This window comes from Scleropages formosus, chromosome 15, assembly GCF_900964775.1.
Source record: "Scleropages formosus chromosome 15, fSclFor1.1, whole genome shotgun sequence".
Classification (NCBI taxonomy): domain Eukaryota; kingdom Metazoa; phylum Chordata; class Actinopteri; order Osteoglossiformes; family Osteoglossidae; genus Scleropages; species Scleropages formosus.
In genome coordinates, this window is record NC_041820.1 from 14,518,362 (window position 1) to 14,532,855 (window position 14,494).

Sequence of the window (14,494 nt, forward strand, 5' to 3'; positions counted from 1 at the left end):
CCTAACATTTAGGATGGAGAAGAACGTCACGCAATGGGGTTACTTAGAAGTCAAAGAGAGGTGGAAGGGCCTCTTTTGGCTGGAACCCCACAGGTTTGTGGTAGCTCCATCCTTGGGTAAGTAACACACGTCCTTTGGCACTTACAAAACACCGCAACCCCTATTTTTGGTGAATGTAAGTGTCGTTCAAGTTCAAGTTCAAGTTGTTTTTATTGTCATTCCTCTATATAGCTCGTATACAGTGGAACGAAATGTCGTTTTTCCGGATACCGTGGCGCAACACAGAACAGAGGACACGACGGTAAATATATATACGGGACAAGGACGTGGATGCGGACAATGGCTGTGAACTGTAGGCAGTTTGTAGTGTATGGAGTCATGCTGGGTTAGCTGTTTGACTGTGCCAGGTGAGCGTTGGGAGGCAGCAAGGTGTTTAGTAATCTGACTGCCTCTGGGGGAACGGTTGCGGAGTCTGCTGGTGGCGGCACGGATGCTCCCGTACCTCCTGCCAGATGGCAAAATGGCGTAGGGTCCATGAGAGGTGAGAGGGGTCGTTCACAACGCCGGTGGCTTTGCGGATGCAGCGGTTTTTGTATAAAGTTGAGTAGGAGGACTCCGATTGTGTTTTGTGGCGTTACGTGTTTTATGTTGGGTGTAGGGTTTTCGTATTTCTTTTAACACACTTCATTCAGCTGCACAATTTTTTTTAGAATTTATAGCACTTATTGCACTTCCAGGTAGTTAAATGACCACCTGTGTGGCATGATTGTGTTAATTAATTTATTTACTAACACCCCGGGAACAGGCCAGGGCACCGGCCCTCTCCAGCGGAGGAGTTAGCGGGTAAGTTCCTTTTAATTATTTATGGGTTTAAGCCTTGGGGTATGTTTTTTTTTTAGTGTTTTAAAGGTTCTGTCATGCAGTCTTTACATTAGTTGGTTTTATTGATTTTTGTTTTATTTTAGATATTATTGGCATGACAGTTTTTAGGATTTATTCATTGAATAAAGATTTTAATTGTCGGAAATCCTCAAAGCCACTCTTGCAATGTAACATAAATGTCTCTCAAAAAAAAAAAAAAAAAAAAAAACTACTAGGAAAGTGATTAGGAATCGATCAATCGTTGATATTCTGGTAAAAGTTTTATGCAGCTACTTGTGATGAACGTCGTTACTGTATGATCACACATCTGCAGGTATGTCTCTTTCTCCTATGCACAAATTATGTACGTCGCTTTGGAGAAAATCGTCCGCTAAATGAATGCATGTAAATGTAAATTACGAATGAATTAATGTTTACTCGTCGAGTTGGACAAGGTGTGGAGAACCGCACCCTTGCCAAGCTAATCCCTTCTGATCCGTGAGGGGAAAAAAACAAAAAAATTCAGCGACGTAAAACGTCGCAGTGTCCAATAGGGAGCGCTCTCGAGCTGACGCGTCACAGATATTGCCGCGGAGAAGGCGCGCAGTTAACACGCACACGCGACGTATGGGCGGGTTCAGAGGCAGCGCGAGCGGAAGCAGAAGAGGACCCGTTGAAGTGAACATGGCGCTCTCGCGTCCGTGTGCCGCGGCGTTCTGGCAACAAACCCACCATTTTATGTTCACTTTTGTGGTTCTTGTCGTTTGGCTGAGCTCACTGTCGACCTTGGCGCATAAGAACCACCTGAGAGTGATTACTGACAACAACTGGGAGGAAATCCTGGAAGGAGAGTGGATGATAGAATTGTAAGTTGACGTCAGTCCAGTCCTAGACACACTGTCTGTGTGTGGTTATCATGACATGACACGACACATCGTGTGCCGCTTCTTTTTCACCGGGGAACATTCTAGACTTCTGGGTTTGAACACTAACACTGATTGAGCAAATGTGTTGTGTCGTAGTTGTCGACCTAACCTTCTTCTCAGTTGTGATGATTCCCAACCAGCTGGTAACTGACACTAGCGTAGGTATATCGGACAGTATGATACCTATCGGAAAATTACCACAACAAGATTGTGCCTGCTGCTTGAAAGTTTCGCTGTTTTACGTCAATCGGTTCTTTGTTTATTTCCCCCGGCGTGACGATAGTGGTACTAGTATTATTCAGCCAGCATCAACGCGGAGCTAGAAGACAGCACATGGTGGTGAGGGGCGTGTGTAGTGTGTGTCCTGCAGATGTGTCCTCTCCCCAGCTAACTTTTCAATACATTATCGCTTTTCTGTAGCTGCCCTGTCTCAGACAGTGTCTGTAAACTGACGATAAGATGTCTGTGTGGGCAGACCCTCAGTTCATTTCAGTCATTTACGGTAATGTGGTGCCGAAGAGCACATTAGATTGATGCCGTAGATCCTATAAAAGATCCGCATGAGAATTTAAAGATAATTTACTGTATGTTTTGCTGCTTCCTTGGAGTGGGATTTAAACCAGGAACCCTCAGGTAGCAAAATGACAGCCATAACTTACCAGGGGCTTGCTTGCTGTCCTTAAGTTTAATCATATTCCTTTGCTCATCCCAAAAAGATATAAATATCAGTATGGTTAATAAATGTTCACTTCTGATTTAATATTTTAAATATTCTATCTATGTATGTCCCAGCATTTGGTGGGAAAACATAGTATCACTTGTTTTAGCCCTGGGACAACTTGACCCTCAGAGAAATGCTTTTACATGCTTTCACTCACACCCAGTTGTTTGGAACAGGACCTTAATGTAAGCAACTGTTGCTGGGAAGTTGTAAGTGAAAAGGACAAGTATTCTCTCTCTCTTGAGCATAGTTGACCTTCAGATGTGGACTGAGCCAATGGGTTAAATGCAGGGAACAAAAATAAACATACTGGACAATAGTTGAGTCTGTTATTAGTAAGGACTGTTGACAGCTTGTATGACCATCTGTTAACTGTAATTCTAAGAGGAGCTAGAACTTTGAAACAATCAAGCTCCTTCTCTTGCATTGGCTATGAGTGCATTTCCTACCTTTGTGCCTTGTTGACATTCATTTTTTCATCTGTTGTACCTGTGCCCCATGTACAGAATAATGTGCTGATTTGTAGTTGGGCTCTCAAGCTTATTGCTGAAGGGTCATATGCAATTGGGGTTTTTTATTAATAAAAAAAAAAAAAAAAAAAAAAAAACTTGGTATTTATGCAAATAGTGTTTTTTGCTGTTTCATTTGTGAATTTCAACTCATTATCTTCCATATATTAAAATGCCTAGTGCTTGGAAAATTGAGGAGAATAATTTAGAGCTTTGAATGTTGCTTAATTTTAATCACTTTAGGTCTGGGGAAGTGCTTGAAATAACCTTAATATGTAATGTATGATTGATAAAATGAGAAATTTTACAAAGTTCCATTATTATAGCTATAATCTGATCACATTAAAGTGTATAGTTATATTTTATGATTAACTGATTTGTGTTGTGTCCCTGTGTTTTCAAGCTATGCCCCCTGGTGTCCAGCCTGCCAGCAGCTGCAGCCTGTGTGGAGTGACTTTGCAGAGTGGGGTGAGGACATGGGAGTTAACGTCGCCAAAGTGGATGTCACAGAACAGCCGGGTGTGTGCATTCTGTCTCAGCCCTACATGTGCTTCTCTCAGGATCTTAAAGTACTTTATATTTTCAAATTAAAAAAAAAAAAAAAAAATGTAGTCTCACTGGTTTTCCTGAAATTTGTAAGAAGGGTTTTTACAGCAAATCTGCTCAGCCCTTGTATAGCCAGGTCCTGTACAACAAAAAAGCACTGCTGTAGTTCATGAAAATGTGTACCTTTTTTTTTTTAGGTTTTGTTACTAAGAGTACATGAGGCTGGGTGGATTAGTTTCTAGGTTTTTTTTTCTTTCTTTCTTTTTCCCCCCTAGCACAACTGCTTTTTTGACCATTATGAAGTCATTTGACTTTTGTGAAAGTGTTTTTATTCAGTACCTGCTGTCTTTTGAGGGACGCAGTGGGACAGTAAAGTCAGTGTTCGAACCCCACAGACATGTACAAAAAAAAAAGCCGGTGACAAACTACTTCCGTTCCTTGCTTCCCCAGAAAACCACAAACGTGTAAAAACCAAGAGTCTGATTCAGCTGGCTGGCTTACACACACTTAGTTTCACTCTACAAAGCCTATGGACATTATGCTTTGTCTTAAACCAAACCAACTATATACTTCCTATTGTGCTGTCCTCCAACCTTCAGTGAAGGTAATATCACAACTGAAATATGTACTTTTTCAATATTAATTAGTGTGGTTTTTCTCTAAACTGACTTAGAGTTAGAATATTTACAGTGTTTTACCCGTTTGTACAGCTAGATAACTTTTACTGGAGCAGTTCAGGGTAAGTATCTTCAGCAAGAGGTGGAGTTCTAACGCTAGCAGTACCACACAGGACCTGTAATGCTGCAGTATCCCTGTGCTTTGCAGAATAAGCTAGCTTTGTATCGCAAATATCTGTAAGCGGAATTTTCCAAATACCTCCATTAAGGCTGTATCCGGCCTTGAGCTTCGGACCTCTGTAACTACATAGGACAAGGTTTTATTTATAATGAACGATTGAAATTATAACAAAAGACAAGTGGGAAATAATTTTGTACCTTTTTTTTTTTGGGGCGGGGGGGTCCAGGAACCACTTCTCCCACCTACCTGAAATGTCACCTTCTCACAATGAAAATTTGACTGATGGGGGATTTCATGGAACAAATTAACCCTGTTATGTCTGGATTGGGTGTATTATTTTTAATTGATTTATTAATAACTACAAAACTGTATTTCATTAGACAAATAATTGAAATAACTAGATAATATGAACAGTATAATTACTAAAAGGAGGCAGGGGTAGGTGAAAACATGACAAACGCATTATCCGTAGGGAAGAAATGTTGTAGTTAAGGACATGGGGTTTTACTCTGAATACTGCTGTTAAAACCCTGTCCTTTTTATTGCTTTAGATACTCTTGATCAATGCACTTCCCAAAACTGAGTAAAAATTCCCAGCTGTATAAAATGTCAAATTAGAGAAATATGTCAGCAAAGCAACAAATTAACCTTTCTCTATTGATTTAATATTAAAAAAAAAAAAAAACCCATATGAAGATTGTTTTTCTGTTATATGTGAGGCCTTCTCTCTTCAAACATTAAAGATTTAATTAGTGATTTTCCATAATAGTTTTTTAAATAGAGGAACTGTTGGTTGAAATGGTCTTAAATCTAATTCCCTTTCTCTGTCTTTGCTCTAGGTCTGAGTGGACGTTTCATTATCACAGCTCTTCCAACAATATATCAGTAAGTCTCTGAATTCAGGCTGACACCTAAAGCTGGGTTTTGGACTTCTGCTTTGTCCACTGTACTGGATTTTTATGACCCGTTATGAGGAGTCCACATTTCTCGGATATTTTGACCTAAGCATCAGAGCAAAAGATTTGGATACTAATTGTATGGTTGCTCAACAGAGGAAATGTAATTCATTGTAGGTTTCATATTTTGCAGTGTTGTCTGCTTTGTATACAGATTTATATCCAACTTGCTTTTTTCCTGGTTCTCAGACTTTGAGCCACTTCTGTTACTGTAAATAATAAAGTTACCAGCAACTAGGTGCAAAGCATTTCCCACCTTGATGTAACTTTTAAATAGGACATGGGACAGTCTTGTCTAAACATTCTCTGAAGTTATTGGTCATGAAGCATTTTGTATAGGTCTTCAATCTCTGAATATTCAGTTCAATTCAGTTTAATAGAGTGCTATTCTCATGCAGTGACGCAGAGCGCTTTAACACAGGCATAAATCAAGAAAAACAAATACATCAGATCAGTGCATGATCAATATGATCAGTGTAAATGGCTGGAAACTTCTGATTGCTACTGATTAGAGAAAGTTTTAACTGAATTTAAATGCATATCTCTTGCCCATATATGGGATAGATTTAAGACAGTCAAAGGTAGTAATGGATAAACAATGAAACACTGGATTATTGCAGTGCAAAACACCACACTGAGAAAAGTGGTAGCAGCTGATGAATAAACTGAAGGAAGAAGAGATGCTGACAGAAATTACATTTGTACTGAATGTATTTCTTCATATTGGTTCATCGCTGCAGTTGTAAACCACCATAACAGTGAGATATTTTGCTTTGTAATTCCTGTGCTGCTGTGTATAAAATTGAATATCCAGGTAATTAGCCATTTGTTCAGCTGTTTATTTCTGTTTAACCTTTTCAGGGTTATAGTCTCCATAAACAGGGTGTTACAGAGGAAAGGAGCTTGGATTGTCTATCTTGCACTATAAGACTCTGTTCCTACTTGCTACTGTTCTACTGTCCCAGGTGGGGACACTGAAGTTATGTTAAATGACAAACTGAGAAAGCTTAGTCATGGCCTGAGATTTGTGTTTAATTGGCAATTTTTAACAAATGATTATGAGAAACAGGGTGAAATGATTGTAAATGTTAGTTATATTGAATAACACTTTGATTGCTATCTAGTCAACATGTAGGATGTTGCTTTTTTGCCTGTAAAGTTTAATGGTACAGTGTTGTGGACTCATTTTTATATTTGGTCAATAATACATTTTTGGTATTGCAGCTGTAAGGATGGCATTTTCCGGCGGTATCAAGGCTCACGCACCAAGGATGATTTCCTCAGCTTCATCGATGAGAAGAAATGGCAGAGCATTGAGCCCGTGTCTTCCTGGTTTGGGCCTTCCTCTTTTCTGTGAGTTACCCTGATTTCCTTTCTATTCTTTGGTAGCTGTACTACTTCTATACTTCTTCTTCAGCACACCCAGACTTTGCTGTCTTCTTAACTTCTTGTTTCAGAATCTTGGTCTTAGAGAAGACAGATGTTATGAATTTGAGTTAGACGGTAATTTTCCAATTGTGTGTTTTGCAGGATGAATGCAATGTCGGCGCTTTTCAAGCTGTCAATGTTTATACGGGTAGGTTTAGCACCTAAGTTAGACCTTCCTGTGTTCATGATTGTCTTGCTCACAATAAATAACAAAACGTACACTGAAATGGATCTCACTGTCTTGTGTTTGTACAGCAATGCCACAACTACCTCACTGAGCAGATGGGGATTCCAGTGTGGGGATCTTACACCATTTTTGCCCTTGCCACCCTCTTTTCTGGTCTAACTTTGGGACTGGTGAGTGCACATCAAGCATTGCATCAACTCTGACCACCTCTGTCAGCAGGCACAAATCTGTCAGTCATTGAACTATATATTGCAGAAACTACAGCAGAAAACGCTTCTCATGTGGCCTTGTAAAGCATCTGTGTAATTAATTATCTAAGTAGCTTATTCTTTGACTTTAAATGCTACGTACTGATTCCTAATCTTCTGTTTCTGCATCAGTTGCAAGCTAGGATCTTCCAGTTAGGATTTCCTTCGTTGCCAATTCAGCTGGATTTCAACATTTTTGTTACAGTAAAAAAAAATGAAAACCTGGGTGTACCAAAAAGCTTCTTTCTAGTTGTTCAGAGCACTCTTGTGTTGCCACAGTCAAGTTAAATTGTCTTCAGCTTATTTTCCTCTGCAGACTTATTAAAGTTCAGGATCAGTCTAATGTTCTCATGTTGTGCCTTCTCAGATTTTGGTTTTCATCGCAGACTGTGTCTTCCCATCACGACGATTCACCTCACAAACCTATCAGAGTAAGTAATCATAAAAAAGCACATTAGTGACAAACTGTTGATTAGAAAATTGATAAAGTGTATGTGTTTATCTGTTTATGATATAGCGATAGGTCAAGGAAATTGGAGTATTGCATTATTTCTATAAAACTGTTTTACAGAGAAACAGACCCTGGAGCAAGCTAGGCTAATCAAGCAGCTAGAGGATGAGCATGAAGCAGATGGGGAGGATGATGATGATGAAGAGGAGGCTGATGGAGAACAGGAGGTATGGAGGAAGAGGAGGACAGGGCTGCCTGAGGGCCAGACAGAGTCCAAAGGCGATGGGCTCCCAGAAGATGCTTTGCGGAAAAGGGTGCGCGATTCACGCGTACAGGAGGAGGACACTTAGATGGGACCAGAGCTGAAACCCTAACGGCACACTGTACAGCAGGATGCCTGGACCGAACAGCAGTTGACAACAGGAACACCAAGTCTGGTTGCCTATTTTTCCTGTCCTTCTACTGTCTGCCATGCTGAGAGCTCTCTGGAATCTTCTCACCAGAAAATTGCTTGTGTTACTAGCACTCTTTCCCAGTTGAAGCCAGTTACATCCCTTCCATTCCTTGGAGCTTTAGCTTTAGTTCTTAAATGCGGTACACTGGAATTCTGCATTTCTGTATAATTATTATATTATTCCCACTAGAATTCCTTCTGGATCACTATGGGCAGGTCCGTTTCCATGTTCCAGACTGCAAAACTATCTTTTGCTTCTGACTTTTAAAAACAGCTGTATTTTCCTGTCCCATACACCTTAACATGACCTCTTTGCACATTTCATTTGCTGTATTACTCCGTTGGAAGCGCTAGTGCTGATATTTATTTCTGTTGAAACAAGGACTCCGTGTAAGAGTGGAGTAAATGGCTTTTAGTATGAAGAGTTGGAGGATCAGATCAGGTGGTTTACACCTAAAATCCACTTTTATAGCAATACAGGCGGCTGTCCTGCTAAGTTCTGTATGTTTTGGGGATGTTTCTTTACAAAAACCATTCAAGTCCTCTTATTTATTCAACTTGTTTAAGTTTCATAAAAGAGGTGCTTTATGTGTGAATTGTTAGAATTTATCTCTAGTTTTGTAACATTAGTTTAGCAATATTTTAAGTTTTTGTAAAATTGTACAGCCCCCGTGATACCCATTCATCCGTATTACATAAGTGTGTGTTCTCTGCATCGTGTGTGGCTTTACTTTTTTGGTTTCCTTAAAATAATGAATGGTATCTAACCAAATGTTATTGACATACAACCATGGAATAAACTGAGATCTTAAAGGTCTTTGAAAACAGTATGTATCACTGTGCAAAGATCAGTTCTGCTACATTTATTTGAATGGTGCGCTTTCCCTTTACCCCAAAGTCCCCCCCACATCAGGTCTGCTCAATAGAAACATGTAGAAATTCTTACAATATACACCACACATGGTTTACTTATCAGTTATTGTACTATTTGTTACATATAGCTGGCAAGTTTGACTAGCAGGACTGTGTAGTTCCTGTGTGTGTGTGTGTGTGTGTGTGTGTGTGTGTGTGTGTGTGTGTGTGTGTGTGTTTTGTTTTTTTTTTTGGTTCTGATGTGGGAGTATGAGATGGATGTTACTGGAGCCTTTTTCACTGACCTGCTATTGGTAGCCCCTTACCCCAGGCAGGGCTGTTGTTATCTGGAGCCCATCCCTGTGTGCTCGGCTACAAAGAACGAAATGTCAGTCCGTTGCAGTGTGTGCTTGTCAAACTGCAACTTCAAAAGATGTTTTATCTGGCACTGATCATTTTCCTTATACGTTTAATGTATAAGTGAGGCCCTGCACTTTTAAATACATCTTATGGTGCTATTTTTGCTTGCACTTACGTGTACACGTAGTCAGAATTTTGGGTGAAACAAATCTTTTGGCTCAGACTTTCACCTGGGGCAATTGGTGTATTACCTCTGTGAGCCTATGGGTGGAGCCATTTCTTAAATTATTTTCTTACATGGCATGTTTTTACAACATTGAGTGAACTCCATACTCTATGTATGGATGTTTTCTTACTCCTTTCTGACATTTTTACAGAAACTTTAAAACAAAGGTTTGATAAGGTAATGGCCTTTTTGGGCAGTTTATACATTGAAATAAATGCCATCCTCATTGTCTACCAGTTTGTAGAAGCTATCTTACTGGTTTAGTAATAGGGTTGGTTAAGGTACTTATCTGTTACTGTACTGTTGAATACTCTGTTGTGTTATGTTGGTCACCAAAAACATCTTTGCTGCTTTAATGCAGCTTGACTAATCTTGGGTTGTTTGACTTGGTACTGTCCATGTAGGATTCTTGTTGATTTTCAGATATCTAGGAATGACCAATATATGCAATACTATGTGTTTTATCTGAACATGATTGAAGTTGGAACAAAGTAGAATTGCCCAGACAACTTTCTTTCCGGTGTTTACAACTCTGGAAAGGAATGTTCTTTCTTCAACTGTACAACCAAGTGTGTCCTTTTAAGGTGTATTACCATTCCACTGGCCTTGAGCACAATATTGAGAAATACCATGTTCAGCAATGCACCTTGTTGAATTTTTTTTTAAAAGCCAAACATCTGTGACTACATGCACCTGAGACTGAACGTGCTTAGTAGTACGGTGAGTACATTACTTGGTCACCCTCATGCAGGCCCTGAATACGTAATTGTGTATGTGCCAGTCGTCAAGTCAATCCTGACTCGCAGCAACCACTTTTCTGGTTTTCGTGACAAGGGAGGAACGAAAGTGATTTGCTGTTGTCGCCTTTTGTGTCTTTCTGGGGATTCAGACACGGGGAGAAACGTGCAATCTCCACACAGCATGTGCAGGGCTCAAACCCCACACCCGCCAAGCCGCTCCCAAGCTGGGCCACTGTGTCCCCTTTCCCTGAATATGTCCCTCCTCATTATTCATGAATTAAGAGGACAATCTCCAAGAATCCACTCAGCCCTGAGCAAGGACATCCGACTCTTGTCATTTACTCGTTTGATGTGGGGGATTAATGGGTGTCAGAAATTGGTGAGATCGGAACCTGCATGTTTGGCAAACTGGCTGTCCTAGTGTAGTGTCTTCTGATTTGTACTCTCCCTGTTATGCCAGAGGAGCGCTGCCAAATCATAGAACTGGAGCAGAACTTGAATTGTTGTTTGTACCTCATTGCTGTGGCTGTGACCACAACTGGAGCTGTTTTCCGCCACCCTCAAACTCCATTTATCAGTTATATGTGGCTTTCACGATTACGGTTTCTTTTCAGTCCCGAGTTCATTCATTTTGGGGCTTCTGTTAACGTCAAAGCGAATTCCACACCTGGAAGCATGTGACGAAGTAACACCCATATTTAAATAAAATCATTTGTCATTGTGTTTCATACAACCTGGGATGTAGGTGATCTCAGGTGAGAAAACAAGCTGCACGCTGGAAAAGAAAATCGCTTTCGGAGATGCTTGCTGCCGGTACTTGCCTTCTTCTGACATGATAAGAACACAAGGACAAAACCACCTCTTGCCTGCAGCCATCATGACAGACACGAAGTGCACGCGTTTCCTCCGTAAGACCGCCTCAGTAGCTGTAAACACATAGGAGTAACCGCTTGTAACCGCCGCTGCTCCGACAACAACGCTGCAAGAGCTCCTGAAATAACGAACGCAGGAAAAAAAACTGTGCTTTTGCTGGAAGTACCTTTCTTTTTACACTACTTTTGCAAAGCAATATCATTGAACTGGAAAACCAGGTAATGTTTTTGGATTTGCTTTTAAATTGAGGGTCCAACAAACTAGGTGTGAGAACAGCTGTATCTTGAAATCACCATGGTCTTTCTGGTAAGAATGAGGTGCTACCTGGTGCAGTGTGTATTTCGTTATTTGATGCTTTTCTCCAAAGCACCTTACAAGTTTGTCTTTGGACTGTGGGAGGAAACCAGAGCACCCAGAGGAGACCCACACAGAGATAGGGAGAACAAGCAAACTCTACATAGACTGAGCGGGGATCAAACCCACGTCCTCTCGCACCACCCAGGCGCTGTGAGACAGCAGCGCTACTCACTTTGCCACCAATATTTAATTTAGAACACATGAATTGTGGCGGTTGTGCAAATACATTAGATTCGTAGACATAAGGTACCGCTGCAGAAGCCAAAGTTAGCCCTAAAGAAATTAAAAAAATAAGAAATCCAGACTCTCAGAGGGCATTGACCTCTCCCTCCTTTTGTAGCCTTGCACAGCGGGGCAAGGTGGCGGTGTACCACGGCACGCACAGAAACGCCTCCTTGGGCTCCTCGAGGTCCTTTGAGGCTCGAGATCTGCAAATCAAACAGCTTCCTGTGTCTTTGTGAAGCCCTGAACCTTTTTCCTTCACAGCGCTGTGGAAATTCCCTGACATTTCCTATGAACTCATCCAGAACAACAGGCATGAGTCTTCTTGATGTCTCCCCATAGAGAAGATGAGCGAAAACAGCTCGTCCTCGGCATCGTTGGCAGGCGGCGTTTCGTCTCGCTGCTGGCGGAAGTCCGTGCGCGCGATTTTTTTTTTGGGTCGTCATTAGTGAGATAGACAGCGGTGCTACCCGCTCCTTTGTTCTTCTGGTCCTGCACATGTGAAACTCATATGACCTTAGGAGACAATGACTGTCAGCGGTGAACTGTTTAGTCTGTAATTTATGAGGGATCAACAACGTAAGCGAATGCCGGCTGCAGCGGGAAGCTCCGACATGATGTCCCATGGCACACAACCGTAGGATTAATTTAAGCGGGGCAGCAAAATGGCATTTTAAAACTGCAGCAGCTATTGCTGAACGTGGTCGTTCATTTCATCGGTTTGCAAGAGGCTGGAGGAGACTAAGGGCATCGTGGTTTCTGTGTGTACAGTATATGGACGGCACGCAGCGCACCAAAGTGCGTTTTCTTTTCGGTGCCGTACTAAAGAGACCCCGTTCAGCTCGCAGTGGGCCCAAGGGGTTCTCTCGAACTGCAGGACTTCAGCGGGAAAACAGTCGATGTTATTTGAGATAGAGTTTGTAAAGGGATAAAGGGTGAAGTGTGATGTGAGGGGAAAACAAGACTTCATTTATTCTGGACCTTGGAGTGACTCTTGTGTCCTCCACCCAGTTTCGTGTTTGTTAGAGCCACGGAAAACCGATCATTTCCTGTAAAAAGTCGAAATTTTCCCGGAATGCGTACTGCGTACTTCTTCAGAAATGTCACTCTTGAGCTACTCAGTGGTGCGGTTAGCTTGATGATGCGGATGCTTATGGTTCCTTAAGAAATCCAACCATACATTATAATAATGCGGTTTTACTCGCCTAAACTCACGGTTTCGCTGGTAATCGTAATATTGTCTGGGTGGAATAGGTCTATTTCACAAAGAATCCCGAATTTGATTTGCAAACCTTTTTGAGCGTATGCTGAAGCTATGAGATGTCAACGGTTTTCCTGAATGCAGAGAGCATACGTTAAAATGCAAAGTAAAACCCTGGAATATTTATAGCAGGCTTACGGGTACTTTGAGAACGAGATCAATAAAACAGGCATAGAAAGAAATTCATAGAACTTCCAGCATCAGAGAGGGCGACTATTTTCAGTGGAACACCCTTCAAAGGTCTCCACGGAACCTACTTCACAATTCAAGAAAGTGTCAGAAATACGAAAGTTTTTGCATTATGCGGATGGCAAAAACGAAGAGCAGGCGCACGATAGCTGGCCGAGGAGCTCAGCTGGATGATGACAGACTCTTCCCTGGCTGCGGTGTCCTGGAACATGTTTATTCAGACCCCCAGCTTGCCGCGGTCCTCTTCATTTGTTACCATAGCAACAAAGATTTGTTGATGAAACAGAGCGCTAACTGCAGTACATAAACCCACTGTGCACATCTGGTTCTGCCAATGTGCGCTTAGGTCCCAGCGCAGAGGAAGAATAATAAACCGTGCAGAAGAATCTTTCCTCTTCATACAAAACCGTATGACGCTTTGGATCACTGATTGATAACGTTAATGATCTATATTGTTTATCTGGTTAACAAGGCATGTCTTCAGGTGTGTAATGTAAAATATACTTTACACAATGAGAGAATTTTCAGAAAGGAAAATTTGTATTGGATTCACATCAGCTTTTTCAAGTGTGAGTAATTTTTTTTTTTTAATTTTATTTTATGGAGCTAAAAACATCTGCTGCCAGATGTTGGGGATGTTGGAAAGAGGCTGGGGGTCTGGTTGACCCTGACCGGTGCATCAGCAGACTGGGAATAAGTTGACTAATACTGTAAAAGTATTACTAATATCGACTGAATCCAAGATTATTATGATTCTTTATAAAGAGTATCTCTCTATTCGAGAAATTCATTCCCAGGTGCAAAGCTCTGAGGCTGACAGCAGAGAGGGAACCCTGCAAATTTCTGTATGTGAAGATGAAACACTAAAGAAATCCGTACTATACATTTACCTTTACTTTTCACACACGTACTGTTAGGAAGTGATAGGAAACTCGATTACACAGAATACACCACGGTAAATTTTACACGTTCTTCACCGCAGTCCATTGCATGACTAGACAACAAGTGTCCGCATCAGAAAAACACAACTAAGTCTTTTGAAATACCTGACCAACGTGGCCTACGTGTACAGTTTCTTCCTGTAGCTCAGCATCCTCTCAGCGCTACTTGTCTTTTCCCTACATTGTTTCATAAGTGCTTCATTTTGTGCTCTACAATGTATCGCATCTCACCACCCCTCTGCTCTATCTTCTCGTCCGTGATTCCCAGAATTGCTTCCAGATTTGCGCAACCCCGATTGCATAAGAACATGTTTTAAGCCTTTCCAAATCATAGCAGTCCATCTTACTAAAGTGCATATTTAATAATTAACCGTTAGCTTCTCCAGCC

General features: G+C 41.2%; 1 protein-coding gene across 1 annotated transcript; it reads left to right on the forward strand.

The window, feature by feature from the left end:
• Positions 1–1,502: 1,502 nt before the first annotated feature.
• On the forward strand, positions 1,503–8,946 carry tmx1 (thioredoxin-related transmembrane protein 1). Its single transcript, XM_018727352.1, has 8 exons — positions 1,503–1,727; positions 3,421–3,536; positions 5,201–5,246; positions 6,542–6,670; positions 6,848–6,893; positions 7,001–7,102; positions 7,548–7,611; positions 7,752–8,946. Exons 1-8 carry the CDS (start codon positions 1,546–1,548, stop codon positions 7,979–7,981), a joined length of 915 nt encoding a protein of 304 aa, XP_018582868.1. The 5' UTR covers positions 1,503–1,545; the 3' UTR covers positions 7,982–8,946.
• The last annotated feature ends 5,548 nt before the right edge of the window (positions 8,947–14,494 follow it).